Genomic DNA, 26,715 nt, shown 5'->3' with positions numbered 1-26,715 from the left:
CGCTGACCCACATACATCCCTTCATGCAAGAACCAACCTTGAAGAGGGGATGTACAGCAGGCAGCTGCCGGAACATAGCTATGCTGAACACCTCTGAGACTAAGTGTGTCCGTAAGAGATGGGTCACTGTCTGGTGGATGTGGAAATCAGATGAGCGAACCCAAATTTTAGCTAGCAGCCAGTCATATGTGGCATCTGAAGGAAGGAATATGGGATTGTCCGGCCCAGGCTTTTGACTAAGCTGAAAGATATAAAAAGAATACGAAACCGCAAGTCATTCATGTTTAAGATGAGACAACATGCCATGTGTCCCTTTAAAGATCCTGACAGCAAGCCTACCTGGATTGCAATGGGTACAATTTTATTCTCCAGATTCTTATACAGCAGACAGATGGGTGCAGCCAAGTACTGTATTGTGCATGGGTCTGTTTTATTGGCATCCACACCATCCAGCAGCTCATAGTCCACAATGAAAACGTTTCCTTGCTGGGGGGGGGGAAATTAAAAAATCATAATGTGTTTTAACAGAGTGCAAGCAGCAAGGCTCGGAACAAAGGTCAGGAAGTCTTTGCCAGAGGCTGGCTTGTGCCCTGTGGTTACGAGCGGCCACTGGCCCACCCTTGCTCATGGTGGCTCGGGGATGATGCCATTGAGACAGCAAGCACCTTTACACAAACTACTTGACTTGTGTCTGCTGAGACTGACAGTGAGCCTTTCAGCAAAGAGCGACTACGTATTTGGCATTCATGCAGTGACACTCAGACGCAAACAAGTTTCACACTGCCCACTGAAGACACCCTCGTGCTCGTCATACAAACAAAAGCAAGGCACCACTCTTGCCAACCCTTCTTCAGCATGTCAGTTCAACTCTGTGGGTGACAACAGGGTAAGACCCTACCGGGAAAGGGAGAGGCACTTTTCCCCTCTGAGGCAGTCAGTCAATCCCTAACCTGTCAGAGGAAGCCACTGAAAAAGGACCCTTCACCTCCTGGTGATATGTCTTTAACTGGACCTGGAGAAAGGCATGGCCTGCAGCTCCAGGATAGCAGGAGAAAACAGTCAACAGAAGTGTTGCCAGTCTGCAGAGACAACCAGCTTTGCCATGACCAACCATACAGCCTGAAGAGAGGAGATGTGGCTGAAGGCAGAACAGGGTTTGGAGCTTAGAGGATATGAGAAGCAACGGCTGGAGTCCAACCTGACTCAGAGCCATACCTTCACTTCCTCCTCCAGGGTCAGGTTCCTCTCCAGACTGCATTCTACCATATCCATAGTCACAGGCAACTTCTTGGGTATCTCTGTGCATCTCCGGATCAGCACAGGATTGCATCCATTCAGGAACTGGTAGCCAAACATAAAATCTTCCTTCCAGTGCTGCATCACGTATTCTAAAGGAAAAACAAGCCTGCAGCATCAATATCCTACTGCATTGTAGGATTCCTCCTTTCCTCCCCACTTTTTGTTATACTGCACTGCCAACTTTGACTAAAGAAAGTAGCAAGAAAAGGATTCAAAAGGCGCCATAGAATTTTAAGAAAAATCACTTACGTTAAGTGGACAATGTAATCTTTGCTTTTCACTTTGAAAAGAACTAAATTGATAATAATTTGTTTCTCCAAGTACAGAAGCAATGAGGAGTAAAATATTCCACTCCTATGAAAAATACTCTCTCCATCTGCAGACCACCTTCTCAGGTCTTCTGTGATATTTTTAAATCTCACTCTTCAAATTCTCAGGGTATGCAGTACAGAGGGATGAGTCAAAAAAAGATGGCACAGGCAGGAGAAGGGAAATACAGAGCAATGTGGGTAGGGAGCAGTGGCTGGAGCAGTTTTCTTAGCTGGAGCTGGGTGAGGCACAGCTGGGGAAGGTTTTTGACTTTGACTCAGTAAAACGGCTCATTCATTGTTTTGCTTGTTTAACATTTTTTTTCCTCTGTTTATTTTTCAATAGCTAATGTAAACCCAGATTAACATCTCTTCCTAATAAAATGCTAGTTTTTGGGTACTCCATCTCTTTACTATTACATATGTAGTACTACTGGATGTTTTCCACAATTGCAGTGTCCTGTTTCATAATGTCATGTCACCACTTCAGCCTACAAGTTCAGAGTCAGAAAAAACATGATTTATGTGAAAAATCCCATTGGTGTCTTCAGGGGAAAAATGAAGCAAGTAAAGTTTTTCACTATTGCCTGTTTTCAGACAAGACAGAACTTTTTCTGAAAGCAATTATTTTTCTACAAAGGGTGAAAGGTTGAAAAACATGGGCCTGAAGGAATGCAGTGATAATTAAAAAAAAAGGTCTCAAAACTCACAATGCTTTCTAACAGAGCAGAAAAAAGTTAAGTTTACTTAAAGTTGACATTTACTTCATCTCTGTCAATTGCATAATGAGTCTGGAGCTGTATCTGAAGTCTACACCACGCAAAAAATGACTCATCACCTTGGACAGAAACTGCATGACTGAAAAATGCCTTGAACCACCTTCTCCATTAGCCCTGTTTCTGCCAAGGCTTGCAAATAAGCAGATTCAGAGTTGCATTAGCATAACTGAGACCAATGCTTAATGTTTAAAACTCACAGAATTGGAGCTTTCCTCATGAGTATGGAAATATTATCAACAAAATTAATTGTAGATCATATCTAATTCTTGTGTTAAAAGTACTTTAGGAAGCAATCTTATTAAGTGTAACAAATTGCTGTAATTAGTTTTTAATAGCTCTGGCCACCTCGTGTGCTTTGTTTTATACCTGAGACCACAGAAATTACTCTTATTTCTGTTAACTGGTCCTTAGGCAGCCTGAAGAGGAGTAAAACTTCAGAGCAGAAGGGAAAAGTATTTTCCTTTGCAGAGTCTGAACAGGCTATTCACACACATTTGAGGAGCCATACACTGTGTATCTATTATATCCAATAATACAGTAAAATAAAGTAAAATAATGTAACCATGGGCAATAGTAGAAGGTTGGGTCTGGCTCACAAATCAAAGGTTTCCCAGTCCTGCTTTACAGAAACGACACTATGAACTTCAAAACCCATATCTGTCTGCAATTCTTTTTACTGGGTTTCCAAGTAACTGCTAAATTTCCATATTGAAAAGGGTTAAAGAAGTATTTTGTCTTTGATACGTTAATACTACATCAATGGAGTTTTTAACAGTATGAAACATACTGCAGAAACTGAATGGCCCTGAATACAAAAGTGAAACTCACACTCTTAGAGAGGGATTTTTGTCTTCTAGTAAGAAGATGTGAGTATGAAATGGCAAGCACAGCAGGACATTTAATGGAGTATGCACAAGTAATTCTGACACATTTTTGAAAAGAGATGACATTTTGGATAAATGCCACAAGCCTTTTCAGGCCTAGCTTGCTCTAATTTCCGATAGAACCACGGTTCCTCGGGTTGTGGTCTGATGGCCCATCCTGGCTGCATCAGGACCAGGTGAAGAAGTTACAGCTCCCAGGTCATTCCCAGCTCTTTGCAACCCATCTGCAGATCAGCTGGCCTAGCAGCATGGGCTTCCATGCCTGAAAGGAGTTCTGTCAAAATGACCCCTGTTGGGAAAAATTTACCACTGAAAAGCATTTGAGCTGCCCCACGTCATTGACACAAATGGCCCATGAGAACCGACTGAGGGGAGCTACAGGTGAGGTTATGACAGCAGAACTGAGGCAGCAGTACCCTCTCTGTGTTGGGACAGGGTCAAGAAGCCGGGACTGTTAGCAGCAGTGCAACCAGGACTGAGCTGGGATGTCAGGCAACAGCCTTTGATCTGGTCTGTGTAAGAGGCAAGAAGGGTCACCCTTGTACTTGCCTTTAGCAGAGAACATTTCCAAACATGCCTCTTTGGAGATTTTCCATGTATTTAGATGGCTGAAGTGGGACATACATGATCAGACTTTCAAAAATGCCTTAACAGCTAATATGCTCTGAAAAGCACTCCCACTAAGCTATCTCTAGGTTTAGATGCAAGATACTTATGAAAATTTGTCCTATGGGACTTGCACATATCTGAAAAATTTCTAAAAGCCAAAAGGGACTATGATGCCCAGCTGGCCTGACCTCCAGTATAGCTCAGGACAGAGAAGGTCACTGAGCAATTCCCAGTAATTCTAGTTTGTGTGAGATCATAGCTTTGCTTTTTGGTCTTGTGGGCTGCTGGTGTGATCAGCAGTCTGAGATTACAGTTTATTTATGAAAAACCATGGGAGAGCAGAAGTGCGGGTCAGCCACTTCCACCCTAATCAGATATGTACAAGACAACTAATTAGTAATTCTACGATGCAAACATGAGCAAATGCTGATAAACCCACCAGAGATTGTGTTGCTGATTCTGACAAAGATCCTCTCAAAATCTGCAAAGTCACTCCAGGAGGACTGGAACATGTGCATGAAACGGTTGACATAAAGATTCTCCATCCTAAAAATAAGAACCAAAACATCTCTGAAAAAAATAATCTCCAGCTTCCTCAATACCCTTCCCCATTCTTTTCCACCCTTTTATATACCTACATACAGTAAATTTTTCAGTGGTGGAATGTGAGATTGGTCACCCTACAGAATTAAATTTGCTGGCTGTACCCTTCTGGCTGTACCTTTACACACAAGCCTGAAAGCCATCTCAAGGGCCCAGTCCCTGCTATTGCATTTACTGAACTCCATTCTAGAGTTGTTCTCGGCAGCCTACAATGGCAGTGGTTTAAGACCTATGTCATATAAAAACTGTAGTCAGAAAAACTAGTGCTTCACACATCATCAGTAGTTAGCATCAGCTAAGAGTGCTAAGATCATTATTAGCACCAGTTCAGAAAGGGGTATGGTGACACAAAGAGATCGAGTGATTTGCACAAAGTCAGAACAAACAGAACCCAGGATCAGTCCTGCCAGAATTCCTAAACAGAGAACAGCTCCTGTAAGTATCTGCGTGACCAAGGCCAGACTGGATCCCTACAGCATGAGGCCTGAGTTTTTGACAGCTTTCTATTTACTTGAGCTGCTGGTTAAACTTGATGCTCATCTCTAACCTCAGGAACCAAGTCACTTGTTTGCAGACATCACAAGAACATGGGGGGCTGGGAGCCAGAAAGGTGCTGATTAAGCAAAGTATTCTGTCTACAACACAGTCAAGAAAGTTCACCTCGTATGAGATAACAAGTCCTAAATTGTTACATAAATGCTAAACTGTTGTTATTAAATAGAAATCATTTATTTTGACTGGAAAGCAAATAATGAATTTGAAAAGAAAATTGGCTTTCCACTAACACTTCAAATGCACAAAGAAAAGCACACACATTGCACAAAGATAAGCAGGGCAGATAACGGAGTAAAGAAAAGTCACAGTGTTGCAGGAAATCCTCCCAAACAGAATTTGAGGGAGGAAGTATTCCAGGAGGGTGGATTTGTAATCAGTAAACTTAGACTGAGGCACCTTAAAAAGAACTGGATTAGATGTGGCTGAAGAGGACCAAAAGCCTGGAAAAACAGCAAGTGGTAATCTGGAGGAGGGCTCTAGACCAGCATGACCATAACCCAGGCAAAGGAGCTGCTTCTGCACTGAGCCCAGACAGGGTGCATGTAGAATGGACTGTTTATGCTGCTGCAGATGGCAGTCAAGTTTGAGAGATGCCTGGAGGCATGTTAGGAAGTAAAACTCAGGCAACTGTCTAGCCTGGAACAGGAGATGACCTCTCCAGAGATCTCTTCACACCTTACAGGGACACAGAATCATCGTACAAGGATCAAAGGGAGGGTAACTACTGGGCAGAACTTTCTGGATAGATACTAGGTGTCTGAATCACAGATGAATTTCAAGAGGAAGCATGACCATGACCAGAAGTTTAAATGATTTTAAACAACATAACTCAGTAGCTTGAGAGGAGTTACTTGAGACGGTCTCATCTGAGTTTTCTCTAAAGGTCCAGTAGAGCCTCTGCCCTCCTTCAGAACTGCTTTGAGATTAGGAAACACTAGACACATGAACCAGTATGTACTGCTCCTCTCCTGCCCAGGGTGCTCTTCCTACCTGGGGCTATCAGCCTGATTAAACCAAGCAGTAGGCACAGCACCTGGGATCTAGTCACAAACCTGCTGTGGTTTGACCTGCTGAATGCCAGACGTACATTCATTCTCAGATGTTTCAAAGATTACCTCCCAAAGGAAGCAGTCTTTCACATTTCCTATCTTGGAACAAACTTCCAAAAGACTTAGGAAATAAAAACGTGTTTTCCCCAAGAAATCAAGTACTTCTCAGATGTCTCTGGCACATACTGGAAACCAGAGCAAGGAAAAAATGGCAAAGACTTGCTTGTAGAACTTAGTCTGCCCAAATGCAACACTCGTCCAAAATAGCTATGCAAGCCTGCATTTCTGGCACAGAATCCAGGGTGAGCGCTTCTGTTTGCTAGATAGTGTAGGTCACATCAGCACCGGAAACTTTCAGGATTATCCCCACCTACACACGATTAATCCTGTAAACTTACAGAATTATCCACTGCCAACAGCATCTAAAGATCCAACCTTGCAACAGCAGAAGGAATCTCTGAGACGTATCTCCCTCTTTCTAAATTCAGTTTTGCATGTCTCAAGCAAAAGGGCTTTCCCCTTCCCTCTTCCACTATTCCCTAAGTCTCATATAACTCTCACAGCTCTCACATTTTTCCTTGAATGTGCTCCCTGCCCACTGCTACACCTTGCAACTCTACACCTGCCCTTTTATTTCCAAACACACCTCCCTGTCTTCCTTTCTAGTGCACTCAAACTGAAGGAAGACCCCATGCCTTCCCCCATGTATCTCCACTCCATTCATGCAGATAGTTGTCCCAAACTCCCAAAGCACAACAGGGTAGCTAGATAAGGGCTATCAGACTCATTCTCCACAGCTTTTGACCGTTCATCCAACCAAAAGCATAAGTCTAGATTTTCAGCCAAATGTACCAGGCAAGAAGCATTGCTGTTCCTTGGAAAAATCTCTTCTGTGTCATACCAGTTCTCCAGAATGGCTGGCTATCTGCGACAGTTTCAGGTTCCTACTTCATGGGGAGGTGCCCTTACAGCCAATGACAAAAATAGATGCCCCTGCACTCTGTTGAATTGTTTGCAAGTTTCACTTGGCTGCGCCTCAGGATCGCTGACAATATGCTACAGACTGGCAGGGTGGGACTGCTAGAAGGGGAATGTAGCCTCCAAATTGGTTATGTCTGCTAATCGCAAACCGGTCATCTCTGGCTTTCAGATGCTGTTGCTCCTGCATCACTCAGATCTCCGACATGAGCTGGGAAACAGCTGTTTTGCACTGGCTAACACCGTGCTAGAAGCAACAGCTCCTGGAAAACACAGGACTTGTAAAAGTTTGGAATACCATGGCATTGCTAGGATAACAAGAGGAGATCCCAATGACCTTGCATGGGGTTTGTATATTTTCACACCTCTACTCTTCCTTTAAAGGAGTTATTCCTTGCCTTTTCTGAGCTAGACTGTTTCCTGAAGCTGGGCCAAGAGAAGAGCTGCACAGTGTTTGCTTTCTTCCCTTGCTTGGAACCTCTTCTTGGTTTTGCCACAGGTTTATTCACAACAGCACAACACAATAACTATGATAGGTTTTTCCCTTTTTCAGGATGGCCTCACCGCTGGCTCTGTTCCATGGTGAACAGGTTGTACTCTTGTCCCACCTGATTGAATCTCAGAGCACTTCACAGATGAGGTCTCCTCCCAGCACTTTCTGGGAGGTAAAGAAAGTGAAATTATCAAATATGATAATTTGATAAATTCAAATTGATAATTTAACTTATCAGTTTGCATACAGAAGGAAGATAAACTAAGAATTAGAATTAGAGACTGGCTGTAGTAATCTGGCCTGCATTATATTAACGTCCTGACTACAGATCAAGAATGATCACTTCTGGCCTTATCAAAAAATTGACTTGCCTTTTAAATAACACTATGTAAACTTCCACAGTTTTCTTGGCTTATTTTTCTTGCCTTTTTTTTTATTTATTTATTTTCCCAAAGAACTATTTCAGATGGTCATTATCAAGTTCATCATCTGCTGATTAAAAGGCCCCTGCAGGGCTGGGTTCTAAGACCTGTCTGTGGAAGAGAAACATCAGAGTCTAGGGTTTTCCGAGGATCTATGGTCAAGGCCCCAGATTCTTTAAAACTTCTTAAAGCTTTAAGAATCCACTGAATACTAAAGGGCTGCTTGAGGAATAAGGTATTTCATGAGAAAGAAGGGACCTCAACTTCCAGCTCATATTAAAGATGAGAGATTTGGTTCTTCGGAAGTCTAAACATAGATATAAAGTTGAGGCAATACATGTGCCATTGGGTAAGCTTGGGGGGCAGGAAGCATCTGTCTGTCTTTTGTACCATTAATCTAACTCCTTGTGTGACCCCACAGCCACTTCTCTGGTATAACAGCTAGTATTGCATTAAAAAGCTACAAGAGCATGCACTCTACGGCCTGTTCCATCATTCTCTTAACATCCTAGTTTGCACGAGATAGAAAGCTAAAGACCCCTGGTCTTCAAAGCTATTCAGCTGCCTTATTCCAATTAGCTCTGAAAGATCTAGGTCCACCCGGCCGTATGTGCTGCAGAAATACACCCATCACCCTGTTCAGACCTGCTGGAGATTTATTCTGCTAAAAAAAAAGAAAAAAGATTTATTGATGTTACAAAGCATCATTCCATTGTGAAAAACAGATCCTAGTGTGGGGGAGAGAGATGGGAGGGAGAAATCTACAGTAGAGCTAATACACCAGAAAAAACATGTGTTCTTTGAAGCTTTCAATTTTCCAAATTAGAAAACAAGCGGGTAGATTCTCTCAGAACAAGCCATGCGATTTGACTCTGTGTTGGTAGTGAAATTCAGCTGCATAAATGTAACACCAAGAACGCTCTGACACGTAAGGTTTCAGTCACCGTCAGTTCCCCAGATGGACTCAGATAAGCAAGTATTCACTCTTATTAGAAGCCGCAAGTTTCTCAGTATGGCTATTAAACTCCCTAGTTCTTACCAACCTATGCTTGATGACATAATCTCCATCTAATCACCCAAATAACGGGAGGAACACCTTTCCAAAGTATGAAGAGACCAGCATATTAACAGAATCACAGATGTAGAAATTGTGGGTGATCTTGGACCAGTCTTGTCCCATCTGTCGTGGTTTAACCTCAGCCAGCGACTAAGCACCACGCAGCCGCTTTCCCCTCCCAGTGGGGTGGGGAGGAGGAGGAAAAAAAAAGTAAAACTCATGGGTTGAGATAAGAACAGTTTAATAACTAAAGTAAAATAAAATACACTATTAACTAATAATAATAGTAACAATATAATAATAATAATAATAATAGTAATGAAAAGGAATATAACAAAAAAGAGAAATAACACCCAAGAAAAGACAAGTGATGCACAATGCAGTTGCTCACCACCCGCTGACCGATGCCCGAGTAGCGATCCACCCCTCCTGGCCAACTCCCCCGTTTATATACTGGGCATGACGTTCCATGGTATGGAATACCCCTTTGGCTAGTTCAGGTCAGCTGCCCCGGCTCTGCTCCCTCCCAGCTTCTTGCACACCTGCTTGCTGGCAGAGCATGGGAAACTGAAAAATCCTTGACTTAGGATAAGCGCTACTTAGCAACAACTAAAACATCAGAGTGTTATCAACATCATTCTCACACTAAATCCAAAACACAGCACTATACCAGCTACTAAAAAGAAAGTTAACTAGTTAACTCTGTCCCAGCCGAAACCAGGACACCATCTCAGACTATCCCACAGTCTGATAGTATGGTGGGATGTCTGAGATAGTGTGATGTGACCTGGGCATGTGAGACAGCTCAGAAGGGGACTCACAGGCCAGAGAGGACCTGTTTGCCTCATTAACCCTGTACTATTTCAAAGAGCTCTGCAGGATTGATTATTCAGGCTCATCCAATGGCCAGGACTCCATTTTTTTCAATGACATGACATGTGCAAGTGGGTGGACAGTGACTTTGTTGCCTCAAGCAGATTACACTCAGACATGGTTAACTGATGAACTGCTCAGAACAGCTTTTCTTCAGCAGGGTCTCAAGGGTGCATTGATACCATCTTCTTTTGGTAATGTGACTGAAAGTCTCAATTACCGCAAACAGTCAGGGGAGAGAAGTATCTCTAGGGGGCGACCCTGAGAACTAAGTCAAAAGCCTAAGGTATCGGGTGCCAATAGTCCTTCTTCCTATGCTTTTCACCAGTGCCTCCTCCCTCCGTCTACAGCCAAAACAGTGTCTAATGAGAATGTAGTGGCTCAGTCAGTTCCCAGCGTGAAAAGCTCAAAATATTGATACTTAAAAAAAAAAACAAAACAAACCCTTCAATTCCTTCCTACTTTGATTGACTGCAGAACTGGCTGGGAGAAAAGAATCCAATTTTGAGATTTCAATGAAACCTAAAAGGTGATCAGATCCTTACCCTGCCCCAAAAAAGATTTTGCAAAACTCCTAAAGTTCCACAAAGACTTACGCTTTAGAGTAGTTCAGAATGAAGTCAATTCCTTTCTCATTGTCAAACTGGATGTCACGAGGCAGGTCACTGTGAGAATGGGCATCGATGCTTAGGGGAAAGCCTGGATGCCACTCCTTCCAGCTGAGAAAACAAGAGAGGTTGGATTAACCATATAACCTTACCAGCACCAGAGCTGTGTCATTCCTTTACCTACACTGCTTCTGTGGCTCAACTCTACAAAGTAAATTTGCAGCAGACTCATTTGGGCCAAAAATAGTAACTTATACCACATCAATACCTACCAGTACCCTACAGAATCCTGAAGTACAATGGAAGGCATCTACTTGGCCACCTACCTCACAAAACTCGAAGTAACATAATATCTGTGATATTTTCAAACACTTGTCACATTTGGTTGAAATTAGCAGTAGCTTCAAATGTATTGGGAGCAGACAGAGAGACAGACAGCTGCCCAATGCACACTCATTCTTGGGGCTACATTTTTGCAGAACTGAGATACAGCAGCTAAGAGCATGCAGACATGTATTTAGGTTCCTCCAAAAGGCAACTCTCCGAGAGACGCAGACAGTCTTGATTCAGCTCCTCAGAAGAGCCTTACCTCCTAATGGTCACAGCACACATTCTCTGCCGTGTGTGTTCTTGCACTGTGCCCCATTTTTACTTCAAAACAAAAGAAGACAATTTGTAAAGAATACTGTTTCAATGGTATTTCCAAATTGCCTGCCACACACAGACTGCCTTGTGTGTTATCAGTTATGCATCTGAATTGTAAATAGCTATTTCCCTGGAATTACAAATGGTTTTGCCTTCCTTTTTGGATACGTAAATAAAGTTTTGTGCCACACCTCTTTTTGAAATATATTTTCCTCTGGTCTATTTCCCATAATTTGTAAGCAAGATCCTTTCTTAGTCAAATGATATCAACAACACATACACCAAGCCTCAATCCATCAATTCTGAATGGAGCCTCTGTCCTTCTGATCCTTACTCTCACGATAAGGAGATGCAAGTACAAGAAACTTTTGTTATTTTAACAGAGAGTATGTCTCTAGGAAAAGGAAATGTCTAATGCCTTCTGGAGTTACCCATTGATAAAAGATAGCATTTTCCCATTGTGACCTTGATTAGGAAAAAATGTCTATGACAGTATAAAGGTGGGTATCACAACTGTGTTCTGATAGCACATTCCAGTCCACTCAAACTGGGCCAGATCTTCCACTGCACCTCGGTGCAGGAAACAACTAAAACTAGCTTGCTGCCTCAGCCAAAAAGCTCCAGTAAGAGCTGACATGTTCAGATCATGTTCCAAAACTAGAGTACTGTTTGTAAAAGGCAAATGAAATCTGCCTTCAAATCTTCCTTGAAAGCACAACTGTGTGCCAGAGGGCCCACACAGAGACTGTACCACTGAATTCCCACTTAAGCCTTCCAGATAGGCTTATCTGGGATTCAAGTATCTCGTAATGCCACTTGCACCAGGATGGTCATCACTTACAGTGAATTCCATCTAAGTAAAAAACATACATGGCCAACATGGTAACTTATGCATTCTCTTATCCAGCAGTCCAGTAACTGGAGCAATATGATAATCTGAACATACTCTGCCAAACTCTGACCTGATGAGAACATGCCCTGGACCTTCTGGGGAGCTATGGGAAACTCACCGGTACATTTTTTGACGGGTCTCGAGCTCTTTGCGTCTGTGCTGCTTGAGAATCTGGGTCTTGTCATCCCGGGCGAGCTTTGCTGTGAGACAGGGGAAAGAGACAGGGTTATGAGGTTCCTCTACCTATCACTGCCCAGGTCTTGAGAAGGAGAGCAAAGTTTCCAAACCTTCAGGTTCTGATCTATACCTTTACAAAGTTTCTGTGGGAAATGCTTACACGATCCAATTTAGTACCTCCAGTGGAAACACAGGTCCCTAGAGAATTTGTGGAAGGAGATAAGCTCCTAACTTGGTGCCTCCAAGGGGCAATTAGCTCAAGCTAGGAACATCTGTCTCAACGGTATATAAAAAGTGGATTCCTAGTGTAGACACTTGCTGTACATATCTCGTGTTAAGTGGTCTGAATAGGGTCATGGGAATTAATTTTACATTTCAGTATCTAAGGGAATTTTCATCAATAAGAGATATCACAACATTGTTCCAGCTAATCTTCTCTGTTAAAAGTCAGCTCCAGGAAACATCTCCGATCCTCTCCCCTTGAGCTGTGCTCTCGTCTGTCAGCTTGGGGCGATAATCATATCTTCTTATCATAAGAACAGAAAAAAACCCAGTGAGGCTTCATTTCCAGACAGCTTGCTCTTCTGACCGTGTACTCACTATACCATTAAATGACACAGAGACCTCCCTAGTGATCTGAGAATGGGCAACGTATGTGACTCACTTTACATACACAAATGGGAAGGCAGATAAAGCCAGCAGGAGTTTCATGGAAATAGCTGTTTGGGGTTTAGAGTGGGCAATATCAGAAGTAATACAACTGATAATGTATACGGCTAATGGTTTCCAGCTGGTTGTGTTCAAGTTACCAATAGGGTTTCACTTGCTTTTGTCCTTCACCTCACCATACTCTGAAAGCCACGCAAAGCTGCTTTCCATGGAAGTGTTACAGTTGTTATAAATCAAATTATGAAAAATGGAAAGTCCCTCTGGAGACCAAAAATAAACTGACATGTAGTTGTGATTATAGGACAAAAGGCTTCAAATGCAAAATTCCTCAGCCAGGAGTAGCCAAAAACTTAATGGAAAGATAAACATTTATTTCCTACTACCTCATATATTGCTTCAGCTGTTTTCAGGCATTCATGCTGCAGACCACTACAGCAGCCAACCTACCCTACGAAGCACAGAGGGGAACAAGCAAACATCAGTGACAAATGTCTGCCCCAGCCCTCATCACAGCAAGCAGGTAGTCAGAGACAGTTAAAACACAAGTTTCAGGTCCAACAGGCCACTCTGAACAGAGTACAGAAGTGCTGTAACACTTTTCTCAGTTGGTCACCATTACTTGCAGCAGTCATATCCATCTCACCCTGCCTTCTCCTGGACTTGACAGCATGCAAAGAGAAGGGGTGAAAAGTGAAGCTGCGGTTTCAAGTCAGTCCTTGCACCTGCTGAGCAGCCTACTTTGGGATTTTATTTCACTGTCAAGAAAACAAGACAATTTACAGGCAATTAATCATGGGCCACTTAGGGGCTTAGTATGAAACAAAGACAGGACACTAATTCTAATTAGATCAAAAGGGCTTCCAGCAATGGAAATGTGGAGCAGACAAAAATTTGGTATTAGGGTCAGCCTTCGAATTCAAGACCAGTGTGACAAGCCAGCATAAGGACTCCTCCTTGCATGTGCTTCCCAAAATATCCAACTCAACTGCCAGTGCCCAGCCCAAAAAACTGCTCAGAAAGCAGTCCTAGTCAGCAGGGAAAGCCCATTCCCTAGGATGCAGAAGGGGACTGGCAGTGGGTCTCCATGTGAGAGAGAAGATTGGGAGGTACTTGGGGAAAGAGGAAGGAGAGGTGGAAGAATTCTGGATGTTCTGCAGGAAGTCAGGTTTCTTATGGCTCTCACCTCTTCCATCTCGAAGGACAATCTCTTTTTCATCTGTAATCCAGCGGTAACATGGGAACTCCAAATAGTCACCCACTGGTGTTTTTACAGTAATATACTTAAGGTACCAGTCATCCTGGTACCAATATTTTCGTTTCTCAATTTTTATTAGCTGAATTTCTCCAAGGTCTTCTTCCACAGTCACATCATAGGAGTCAACCTACAGAGCAGAATACAGTCAATGATCCACTGCACATGCAAGAAGCACAACCAGCACTACACAAGTGTACCTGGCCTTTCCTGATATGGCATGGGTACAACAGAACTTTCCAGCTTCTGGTGGGTGAGAAAAGGAAGACCTATTATTGGACTGCAATGCAACAGAAAGATGAATGAAAGAACAAACAAGAACATGCAAAACACTCCAGAAACGGAGAAACATTTTTGTATGCAACCTAAAAATGATATTACTCCTTGAAATGTTTGCAAGTCTGAGAAAAACGTGCAGACCATGAAACCATTTACTGCTCTCCTAGCAACAGCTGAAAGAGGCATTGCTAGAGCACATCTATTCATGCAACTGGAGTGGAAAGATGATCATGAGATTAACACAATGGACTAGGAATCTTAAGACCTGTGTGTATTAATCATATGTGCTTCAGACTAAGGACAGCACCCAGGTCACCTAAATCTCCTTTGTCTTGTGCTTCCTGTGGATGGTCTTCAGTTCTCCATTTTTTAAATGAGGACAATGGTACGTTTTATGTCTGTACATGTCAAATTTGGACAATGATACATTTTATGTTTGTATGGCTCTGATGTACAAAGGAATTTAAGTAGCTAACTGAAAACAAGGTTCACAAGAACCCCATCTAGCTCTGAAGGCACTTCATTCTTTCACAGAAAACAAGCCAACGTGTGGAAACGTGGTTTAGCTCCTTCCCCAGTTTGGAGTTAACTCAAAGGCCTGACTCCTGCAACGCAGAGGGACCTCAGCCCAGACTTGCACAGCAGCTAGTCTGTTCAGTCCTTTCCCATGCTAAGGGTCTGGTCATGGGGTCTTCGCACTGAGCTGGTACTGGAGGCAAGGACCACCCATACCTGCTCCTTCAGGAGTGCCCTCATCAGTGGCCTACAGGGACAGGCCCCTGAAACCTTGAGTTATTGGCCATGCAATGATCCAGGTGAGGAGCAGACCAGCCCTGGTGCTGCCCCTACACCAAGCTTTGCTGAGGTGCAAGGGCTGCAGCTCTGAACCTGGTCAGGCTGAAGAAGCGACTGAATACCATGCTTTCCCTTTCTTGATGACTGCTCCAGCAGGGCTACAAAAGAAGCAGCAGTGAACATTTTCTTCTCCTTCCGTTTGAATTACAACGGCTTCGACTACCAAGCTCAGCATTTCTTCCATGTGGTAGGCCTGTTCTCAGCCCACATATATGATTTGGCCTCTCAGGGCTTCACCATCAGGTGGCTTGAAATGGATGTGGAGCCACCTGGCCCGCCAGAATGAGTGTATCTGTGAGCACATGTAACAACAAACCTTAGCTGCTAAGTGCTCTAGCTACTGAGGTGTGACAAGTGGCTGCACTGAAGGCCACAGAGAACTAGTCACCTAGACACACCAGGATGACTTTGGCATCAGGTCAGGCACCAGTTCACTGTGTAAATTGCCTCTCCCACAACACTGCTTTCAGTGCCGCAGCTACATGGCTAGGCCTGGGAGAAGGACAGCTATGGACATGGTGCTCCCCTCAGCACTTCTTGCCCATGCTAAGCACCCTCCACTCAGCACAACGGCTGTTATGAATGCTGACTTAAGCACCTTGCTAAATTGCCTAACGGATGTAGGACAGTGAACACTTATCCCAGAGACAGGTACTTCAGTCCCCTCGTGGAGCTAACTTCTCAGGAATGCATGCAGTCTCTTACTGCCTGTGGGGACAGCATCCAACAAATGACAGTTCTGGTGGCACTTGCACTATTAGGCAATACCAGCATAGGAAGAAATGAGTAATCTTTTCAAATATGACCAGTAAGACACCATGTGGTGCTAGGCAATTCAGGAGAACAGGAATTGACTCTCACTTTCCAAGAGTGTAAACAGCTCAGGGCAAACAGGAGTAGCCAAGTGCTTATCATAACAAAGCTGAATTGGCTATGGCAACCATGAGAGCAGCAGCCAAAGCCTACTCTGCTGAGATGATCCTACTAAGCTTCATGCGGTTACAAGTAGAGACTTCATTTTCTTGTGGTTTTTCTCAACACAGTCAACAATCTTAGAAACCAACCAGCTGCTGATATCAAAAGGATGAGGTACTGCATCGACATGCTGCAGTGCCTGTAGAGACTCACCTGCCTGTGTGAGCTTTGTCATTGGGCTCCTGACCTAGGTACCACATTCTGCTTGTTCTTTTCAGGAGCACGTTCTTAGCCTTCCCCAGGCATTTGATATACGCCCACTGCTACTGTCTTATTTGCTAGGGAAAGGCTAATTCACATAAGGACCAAAACTGAAGAGTGAAGAAAGATTAAATTCCAGACAGGAGAAAGGAGGGAAAAAAAAGTAATTTTTAAATGCCTCCAGATGGCACTTATTATTTCAACTGTTACAAAAGAAAGATTCATAGCAACTTGTACCCACATGATTGGAAGAACACACATAAGAAGGATCCCTTGGCATCCCTTCCTCTCCCATTTTAACCCAAGTTTCCCACATTATTGATGCAAAGTACCCTCTTCTATGAGCTATCCATGAATTACCAGCTGCGATGATCATTTTGGGATCAAGAAATCTATCTGTCCACCAAAGTCTGGGATGACAGACCTCAGTTCCCTCATAACCCATTACACAAAAATACCAGCTTTCATAAAGTTTGTCACATCTAATTGACTCACAGAAGCCAGAGAAAAATAAAAAACCCTTTAGGCTTTCAAGTCCATCCTGCAGACAATGAAACATTGTCCTTGCCTGTCTTTCCCCAAAGATGTTCTTCAATCAACTTTGAAACTGTCAGGCCATGATTGCTACACTGCAACTCATATGAGGCTGTTTCATACTAGCAAGGATATTGGAATTCCTTCTAATATGCAGCCTAATTTGATTTTAGGCTCAAATATTTAAAATGGGCACGAATGGTGCTTATTTTGATTTGCTGAGACTTAACAGACTAATCTTAGTCTGAGCTATATTCTCCCCATGCCTATTAAAGCAAAAGACATTGAACTGTTTCTTTTAAAAAGGAGGCCCATCATGTCTTAAATAAAAATTTGCTATGTTTATCTCAATAGCACACCCATACACACCAGGTGGTAACAAACTGCTTCACAAATAGCATTGTGGTCCTTGGCAAGCTTGGGATGACAGCATCTGTCTGCTAGGATGTGAGCTGAGAGATGAAAATCACAGAGCTGAGATTTCAACCAACATATTAAAAAGATGCTCGTCACTTTTCCTTGCATCTCCACACCAGAAAAGAAATAGTTCTTTCTGTAGAGCCAATAAATATACTAATTTTGAACATTTTTTGAAAGTTTATGTTGCTGACTCTTCAACTCCTCCACCCCCCCACACTATCCCAGAACAGCTAAAAGGATAACATGTAAAGTAAATTCATTCCCTTGATGATTCATGATTTTGAACCAGCTGTGGAGACTGAAAAATATTGAGTGGCTTTTCTGAGAAATCACATTAATAGTGCCTGGAGCCACAACTATGACAGTCAGTGACTGTAGGACATACCCCTGTGCTCCTGGCTAAGTGAACGGAGATTCCTCCCTCCCACAATGCTGGTTTCAAATACCACTCTCATCTTTGCCTGTCACCCCATGTCCAATATTCTCGGCTTTGCTCTTGTCAATTGGCACAAAGAATTCTGGATGATGGCTAGAAAATGTAGATAACCTGCTCAGATTGTTTCCCATTCCTCAAATCTTCTTTCCAGAAACAGGCAGCACCTGAACCATTTCTATTTCATATTCATTTCCCTGCAACTCCTGGTTTTCTCAATAAGAACAATGTCAATAAGCTCTTTACTAGGCTCAGTACTTTCGCACTGAGTCAGTACTTCTGCAATTTCGTACCTCTTTCCAGGACCAGATGGCACTTTGCAGAAGAGTCCCTCGTCACAGGCTGTCATACCATGTATCTCAAACTCAGCCACTTCCTGCTTGTGCACCTCTTTATGCAATTACAACACAAAATGAATTCTCTCTTTCAATTTTACCATGATCTTGTTGCATTTGGCAGTCAGGAGCTGGAAGTAGCCACCTTGCAGAGACACGGTCCAAATGAATCCACAAACCTATGTGAATTATTACCCATTTGTGTTCATCACTATAAAGGGAATTTAAACATGTAAAGACTAATGCAACAACCTACAGAAGCAAACGATAAACTGCATCCAGATCAGATTTGCTTTGTATCCAGCTACTTGGGATTTTTATGCTCCATCTTCTCACTCATTTCCAGTTCCAGGGCTAGTTGTGTGCAGAGGAAGAATAAGTGACCAAAGACACTGTCTGGATAAGGGAAACGTACTGCATTATTTTTAGCTCAAGTCCTCACGAAAACCCGTTGCTGTCAAGTGATTCGTATGGCACAGAAAGTCTGAAATTAGTCTTATTTTCTCATCAACTCCTTGTTGCCCAAGATACCTGACTATCCTTTTTTTAACTAATCTCTTTTAAAGGTTCAGCTAACTGTTTCATTTTTAAAAAATCCTCATTTACACGTATATATTTCTATAGCTCTTATAATGTCACACCTATATATATACACACATCTAAGATTTAAGTTAAAGAGCAATGTGAATCAGATCCAAAGAGCTGATAGAAATGTCACATTGACAGCCGATCTTTGGAAGAAACTCATTCCTCTGGTAACAATCTCTTTGCTAATATTACAAGAGCCCTAAAATAGTTGCACAAGTCACTGTCGATGTAATGCAAAAAGGACATTCAAGTAGCCTAAATGTTCCTGAAGGTTTTTAATCTTTTTATGACCATCACAGTTCCCATTTTAATGCCACTTCTGAAAGTGAGGGTTCCCTCCCGATGTCTCACCCAGCTTTCGCTGCCTCCAAGCCAGCGACGCCACGGGCTCACCTGAGATGACAGTTTCGCTCGTGTAGTAAAGGTGTGTCAGGTTACAAAGATGGTGCAAGGTCCAGGTAAGAGTTGACAGTTGGTTGCTCAAGGTTTCTATGGTATTTGTTGTATGAGGTCTCCTGGTAAACACATGGCATCCCTGATGACTGCACGGTGAGCCAGAGATGCTAGCAGTTTTTACACAGTTTGAGCTCAGAGTGAGAGAACGGAATTAATGAAGACTATTGGACTGTCCGAACTCCCGTAGCATCCTGTTCAAGCAATTTAATCTCACGCAAAACCTAAGCTCTTTCTTTTTGAGGAGAGACTCCTACTGACTAGCCTAATATTGCAAAAAGGACAAAACAGACAACCCCTCTTTCTATAAGCACAAAGGTGAAAGTGGAAAGAACTGTATTTCCCTTCTGGAAATACTTGTGAGTGCGTTTCTTTCAACAAAAGCAAAAAGCAGATGAAGGGGTAACAGGAAGAAAACAGAGAACTGAGTGACACCGTAACACTTGCTTTGAAATCACTCGGCACCAACAGGAACTTACTCAAAAGACACTGAGTAAAGAAAAGCAGCTACGGCTTTCTACATCGCCTGTGTCCAGTACTTGGAGTAAGTCGGACAAAAACTACAACTGAGCTACCATTGTGCAAATTCCTTCAGGTTTTTCCAGGTTCCTTTCCCTCAATCAACATTTGGCATGCAAACCTCCTATTCGGAACTGGCCCAAGCCCTCATTCATCATATCTAGCAATATGCACAATTTGCATTAATTCAAATGAAGACATTACCAGGATAATGGAAATACTGAGCCCGGCCCAACATTTAGAGAAGAAACTGGAAAGTAGACAAAGCCTTACAAGATAATACTGTAAAATTCTGGTCATCAACTGAAAAAGTGCATTTTTTTGCAAATGCATACACAATCTAATTGCTTTGCAGAAAAAGAAAATTATAGAGATGCTATTGAAAGAAAGACTAAAGGCAGAACTGTGAAATCAATTGCTACATTTTACAAACCAACCAACCTGCAAGTCTTTTGGCCTGCTTCAGTTTTATTTTTTCGGTTCCGTATTGGTACTTTTCTTGTCTTTCCTTCTTTCTTGGCACAACGTTTTAGTAAGATTCACAGTGTTTTGGGCACAATGTTACCTGAACAGGTGCCTGGAGAAACACACTGCACTTCCCAAGAAAACATCCTCAACAACAAAACTTAGCACATCATATTGCAAGTGTCCAGTGAGCCAGACACTTTATGGAACACAGACTTATTCTCATTCTCCACAATAAATATATGCTGAAAAAACTGGCTGCATATTTGTAGTATCAAACATGTAACAATTAACAGAAATAACTGATTTGGATAGGAGAAAAAGTCCTTATCTGGATTTAGTCAAGAACCTTTGCATTTGGAAACAAGTTTGACAAAAAAAAAAGAGACAGTTCCTGCCTCAGAAAGCTTACTTAGCTAACAATGCATTTTATACAAAATGCTAGGACCCAGGTGAAGACTTTCAAATGTGCCTAAAAGCTACCTTCCCGAGGAGATATAAGTAGTCCTTTTAGGTGCACACATCCGCTGCTGTAGTGCTACTAACATCCACAAACCTCTGTTCATTGCTTCCTCACCCAGGGGGGTCCAATGCTCGCAGGTACCTCTGCTCCTGCTGGACCTGGTCCCACAGCAGTTCAAGAGTTGCTGCTGAGCATATACTTAGTGCTCACATCATGGCATTTTCTCCCTGTGACAGGATCCAATCCAACCAGATGTTCAGAGTACTACCAGGCTCTCCGTCACAGCCATCTCTCAAAGACAGTGAAACCCTCTTTTGTAGCCCAGGGATAAGAGTAAACTGCCTGGTCACTGGAGACCCTGGTGCTTCTCTCCTCAGCTGGGCAGGGCTCATCCCTCCTGGGAGAGCGCCCTAACCCTAAGTTTGCAGGACAGACTGAGGTCTTCTTCAACCTCTCTTGCTAATGTTGCTAAGCTTTGCTTAAAATACATGACTGTTCACCGGATAAGAGAGAAAGAATGACTAGATGTCCATTTGGGAGATTCAGATAACAAGGTTCTAAGGTAATGAATGTTTAATCATGAAGGAAAATAACTTCAACAGCAGCGGCTGGTAAGTCCCCACACCTGAATTTGCTAGAGCATCTCCTCAGAACATTGGCTATAAATATCTGGGGACCGTATCTACTCATGCCATCAACACTTATTCAAAACGCTGACTTCTGTTAACCATATCTGCAATGTCTAACGCAGAAGAGACCGGATACCTAACTTAGGCTGTGAACCCCATGGTTAAAAAAACACACCTAAAGGCAAAGCAGCACCATGACAGTGAAGTCTCACTTGTCTATGCAGCAGTAGGTCTCATTTCCAAAGTGACTTATGAACACTTCGTTAAAACTTTCAAAGTTGCTTAAATCTCATCAGACCTTTTGGAAACTGTGAGTTAGGTTTCCAAATAAAATACACATTTTGGGAGGGGAAAAAAAATGACCTGAATCTATTGTTGCCACAGTGGACAATGAGCAAGTAAATAAATGCCATTCTAAAACAGTGCTCAGAGTATAAGCCTCAGATGGATAGCCTGGGTACTGTGATAAGACCACAGAGAGGACAGGGCACAACACACAGCAGAAATCAAGGTTAGAAAGAATAGCATAGCTGATAGCCCGGTCCCAACTTCATTCTCACACTTGCACGTTCATGCTGTTTTCCATCTTTCGTTGAAGTTGCCTTGCACATTTCCCTTGGCAGGTGCTGTAATTCCCACTGGAAGCTCTTACCTCTTTGTTTAATTCCTTGGAGATATCAGGGCTCTGACTACTAGTAAATACTGACCCTAAACATCACCTATCAACAGGAAGCACACAAATTTTTTTAGTATTTGCAAGGAAAGTACGAGGACAACTGAAAGCCCATTGCAAGCCAGAACCAAAGGGCCCCGTCTTTCCCCACGACTGACTGACCACAGCCAGGGCTAACCCCCAGGACAGGGATGTGAATGATGGGCGGTCGGGGATGGCAGCAGGCACCTCGGTCCCGGTGTCCCGCTCCGGAGCACCGGCACACGGGGACAAGAGCTTGAAAAAGCACAGCCCCGCCGCAGTCCCTCGGGGCGCCGGGCCAGGGAGCGGGCGAGGTGCCGCCGAGGGCTCCGCCGTCCCCGGCCTTGCGGGTCCGGCCCGAGGCACCGCGAAGGGAGATACGCGACGGCTCGTACGCGGTGAAGCCCCTCGGACACCGCCGGGGCGGGGGCCGGGCAGCCGCGGGGTGCGAGCCCCCCCTCCCCGCCCGGCCGGACTCACCGCGCCGCGCTCGAAGTCGTTGTAGAAGGGTTTGTCCAGGAGGTGCCTCTCGCTGCAGCCCGCCGTGCCCTCCAGGCTCAGGTACACGTAGTCGTCGGTACCCGCGAACCACTGGCTGCCCGTGGCTACCGTGACCGTGTAGGATGGCATGGTCCCACCGGCGCGGCTCGGCTCGGCTCGGCTCGGCTCAGCTCTGCACGGCCCCACCGACCCGACCCGCCGCTGCTGAGCCGCGCTCCTGCCCTAGCCCGTACCCTGCCCAGCGCCGCCTCCTCCTCCTCCTCCTCCTCCTCCGCCACCGCACGGCGCGGCTCGGCTCGGCGCTGCCCGCCCCTTCCCCAGCGCCCGGCACACCTACCCCGGTACCCTGCGCAGCCCTCCCCGACGCCGCCGGGCAGCCTGTGCTGCTCAGCTGCCCGCACCCCGCACCGCACCGCGCCGCGCCCCTCTCCCGGCACAGCCGCCCCGCACCCTGCACTGCAGCCCTCACAGCCCACCTGCCCTCCCACTCTGAACCAGCTCCACGCCAGCGCACTTTACACAGCCCTGCGCGCAGCACTCTCCTCTCGATGTGCTTCCACAGTTGCACGATGCAACACAGCACTCAGAGCTCTCGGCATGCAGCACGCTGCTCTGCACAGGAATCCTGCTCTTGCCAGGCACAACTGTGTGCAGCCCTGCACAGCTCACCCTCACATAGCTCGGTGTGCCTCGCCACCTCTACGCTTACAGGATTTCATCCACACACCCTCAAACTGCTCTGCACTCTCTAACATCACCTCCTATTCACCCCAGTTTGCAAGCATACACACTCTTCTGTGCCCACACCTTACACGTGTACTGCACCAACTCAACACACTATCACGATCTACCCCCACATGTACACTGTATATATCCCATTCTCTTTATGGTCCAGAGTTACTCACTCTATACTCACACCATACTGCACCCTCATCATATACACCAAATCTGCTAATCCATGTACAATTCATCCTTTTCTCAGGTCTAGACCCCCATATGCACTATTGCTGGCATGCTTTATTCCCTGCATTCCTCTAAGCTTCTCAAACACCTTGTTGTCTTTGCACAACTGTGTGTAACACTAACTGCCAGCACGTCTACACATCAGAGCCATACATACACAACCAACCCCCCATTTCCACAAAGCGCTCTAAAAATCCCACAATTTCACAGTCCCCACCCTGAGTATACCAAGCACCAAATACCTGCTATCATTAAGATGCTATCATTAAGACAACAGAAGAGCTGGCTGTGCTTCTATCACAGTCCAACATACCCCACAGAAAAAAACCCCCATAGCAGTGGCACTGCGCACTTGGCACTTAGGCACCAAGACCACTAACGCTATTCTCCTGCATTTTCATCAGGCAACCAAACACCACATGCTGTCACCCCTGTTGCCTCACTGATGAGCTCCCTTCATGCTGCTGCCAGTAGCAGCTGCACGATACCGTGCTGAAAGGAGCCAGGTTGCAGCTTTTGCAGATCCCAGTGTCCTTCCACCATTGCTCTGGGATAAGACCAAGCTCCTTGTTTCCTCTCTGTCAGGCAGTTCGCCTAGCTGGTCTCTGTGGTCTTGTGAATTTCTAGTGACAGGTATGCAGAGCAAGTTAAATTAAAACCTTCTCAGAGGTGCTTTACTCATGGTACACTTGCACCTCAGGTACTGTGCTGGATTAGTTAGTGTATGACACTAACTAATCCAATCATACTTCGGTAGCACTTTCAGTCTGAGGCACCCTCTGCCCACTGGTGAGGCTGGGTGGGCATTATCAGCCACCAACCATCAAATACAGAGGAAGAGAGCAATTAAAGTCAGCAGTTGGAAATTATTGCTGGCTCTGCCCGCTTCTCTTCTGGCAAGTCCGATTGCAAAGTGCCTCACGCCTCACTCCAGCACGGCTGCTGCATCTTGGACCGCGGGGCAGCACCGCAAGATATGCTTATGGACTCTCTGCTTCAGCTTCTAAAATTGCAGCTACGCAAGATGCGTTGGGGCCTGTCTTACACACCATGGCCAGTGGTGGCCACAGAGCAATGGGGACAGCCTGCGATGCCCTGGAAAGCTTCCTGTTCTTCTTTCACAGAAGCATGATGCTACTGGGCTACACTCACCCAGACAAGTCAGGGAAAGTCTCCTACATGTCTTCTGTACAAATAGAGACTCAACCATTTGCTATATTGTGACACAGATTTCCAGGCTCTCCCATATTCAGGGTATGTATTTACATATAGGCATACAAAAAATTCACTGTGCCTGCCTTGGCTCTACTGAATTGCTCAGCATCAATTTCTAGTCTGCTGCTACTTTTTAAATAACACCCAGAACTGCAAGATTGCCAGCTGTCGCATGGCACACCCGAGGCAGCTGCAGAATCCCAGCCCAGAGATCTGAGCATTCCTCCTGAGACTTAACCAGCAAGGGAGCCTTCCTGCTGCACTGCGATCCCTTCCATCGACAATGTTACCCCATAAAAGTGCACCATAAACTTGTAAGTTCTTCCTTGTTTTCCTCTTTCCTGTACATAAGATTTAAAAAAAATCATACATCAGTTTCATTTTTGCACAAGTGCTGTTAGCCCTAAAGTTTCTAAATTTAGGTTCACAGCCTTCATTGAAAGACATATCTGAAACCCTTTTAACATGTCAAATGCTTCAGAATCAGCTTTTGTCAGACACAAGGCCACCTTCTGGGCACCTTCATTTTTGCTGCAAATACGGAGCAAAGTGGTGTTCAAACCTTGATCGGTGAGTTTCCATGTTTCTTTGTGTTTCAGCTCCGATGCAGCATTTGAACCCCATTCCCCCAGGTCATCAGTTCTGTTTTCAGACTGTTCGGATCTCTTCTGTACAGAGGTGTGACTGGGGAGTCTCCCTACAGCGTTACAACTCCTGTTATCAACTCATTAAAGAAAATACTAGATAAGCTCAGTCCTGTGCACGAAATTTGTAGGAATGCATTTGTTACCTCTCACCAGCCCCTTCACAGCTATGTCTCTTTTTAGTCTGTTCCTTTAGCACCTCTCACTTTTATCATGATTTCCACCTTCAAATGCTTATTGATAATATTTACTGTTGGTAGAATTTCAAATGCTTCATCAAAATCCTACTAAATAAAATGGCAGGATATGCAAAAAACAAACCCAACCATTTTATCAAGAGACTACATTATTTCACCCCTGAGGAGACCCACACTGTATGAGATCCCAGCATGATTCTCTTCATGTTGTATCTGACGGCTGCTTGATGTCAAACAAGAAAACCACTCTTGGAAAAAGCAGTTGGATTCCATAGCTGGATCCAAGGTGAGTGTCCTAAAGATTAGGCCATGGGATCAGACACAGACTTGCATTGCAGTGGTTCCCCTGCTCCCCCAACACCACCCTGGATTCCTCTTGGCACGGTGGGTAAGCTGCAAAGGGGAAGGTCGTGCTGCACCCTGCACATGGCACATCTCCCAGGGATGGAGAGGGAGTCTTGAACTGTTCAGGCCAAGGAAGACCCTGACCCCGGGCCTCTGGCTTCCTTTCTGAAACCACCAACCCACTTAAGGCACATGGCCGTCCTCGCCACTTCTGCCCGCTCTGCCAGCTGCTGCATTTTAAAGCAGACTATTGAGACCTTTGGCAAGACGGTGGAGGGCACAGAGACCAAGGGAGGTGCAGCCCGGAAGACACACTCTGGGCCCAGGGGCTTCCTGGCCAAGGTGCCAGCCTGCCCCCCTGCTCCGGGCACCGAGGACCCGCAGCCTGCACACGGGCCAGGCGCTCAGGCACCACTGCCGCGCCTAATCCCGAACACTTTCGGCCAGCGAGGGCCCAAGCCGAGAGCCCCCAGCTCCCTCTGGACCTTGGATAGATCAACACCCCCCCACACCCCCCGCTACGCCCAAGCCTGGGAGCCAGCAGGGTTTGTAATCGCCATGGGAACGAGATGCGCTGCACGTGCCTGGAAGCCTCCCCCCCGCAAAGCGCGGCTCGCCGTCTCGCGGAAAACCCCCAGACACGGGAAACGGGAGACGCGGGGGCGCCGCCCGCCGCCGCCCTGGGCAGCAGCGCCCCCTGCCGGGCCCGGGCCGCCCCGCGGGGCCCGCCGCCGCCCGCCGCCCAGCCAGAAACAGGCCGAGGGCCGAGGGGCGGGGGCGGCCGCGGGGAGCCGGGCACGGCCGGGGCTGCGCAGCCGTGCAGGGGAAGACGGGGCTGCTGTCACAAGGGGAGCG

The 26,715-nt window shown here is 45.1% G+C and overlaps 1 protein-coding gene across 4 annotated transcripts in view; it reads right to left on the bottom strand.

Annotated features, from left to right (window-relative positions):
* ALOX5 (arachidonate 5-lipoxygenase) overlaps positions 1-22,625 on the bottom strand; it is a 35,323-nt gene extending 12,698 nt beyond the window's left edge. For all 4 annotated transcript variants that reach the window (XM_050898861.1, XM_050898864.1, XM_050898862.1 and 1 more), the window contains exons 1-8: positions 22,476-22,625; positions 14,084-14,282; positions 12,173-12,254; positions 10,506-10,628; positions 4,319-4,425; positions 1,216-1,388; positions 340-486; positions 38-241 (exon numbers count right to left, since the gene is read on the bottom strand). In XM_050898861.1, coding sequence (XP_050754818.1) covers positions 38-241; positions 340-486; positions 1,216-1,388; positions 4,319-4,425; positions 10,506-10,628; positions 12,173-12,254; positions 14,084-14,282; positions 22,476-22,625 — 1,185 coding nt within the window. The remainder of the gene's footprint in view (positions 1-37; positions 242-339; positions 487-1,215; positions 1,389-4,318; positions 4,426-10,505; positions 10,629-12,172; positions 12,255-14,083; positions 14,283-22,475) is intronic.
* Positions 22,626-26,715: the final 4,090 nt, after the last annotated feature.

This window comes from Gymnogyps californianus, chromosome 6 (genome assembly GCF_018139145.2).
Source record: "Gymnogyps californianus isolate 813 chromosome 6, ASM1813914v2, whole genome shotgun sequence".
In the NCBI taxonomy this organism is placed as follows: domain Eukaryota; kingdom Metazoa; phylum Chordata; class Aves; order Accipitriformes; family Cathartidae; genus Gymnogyps; species Gymnogyps californianus.
The sequence above is the reverse complement of the archived record's forward strand: the minus strand, read 5'-3'. Positions and strand labels throughout refer to the sequence as shown.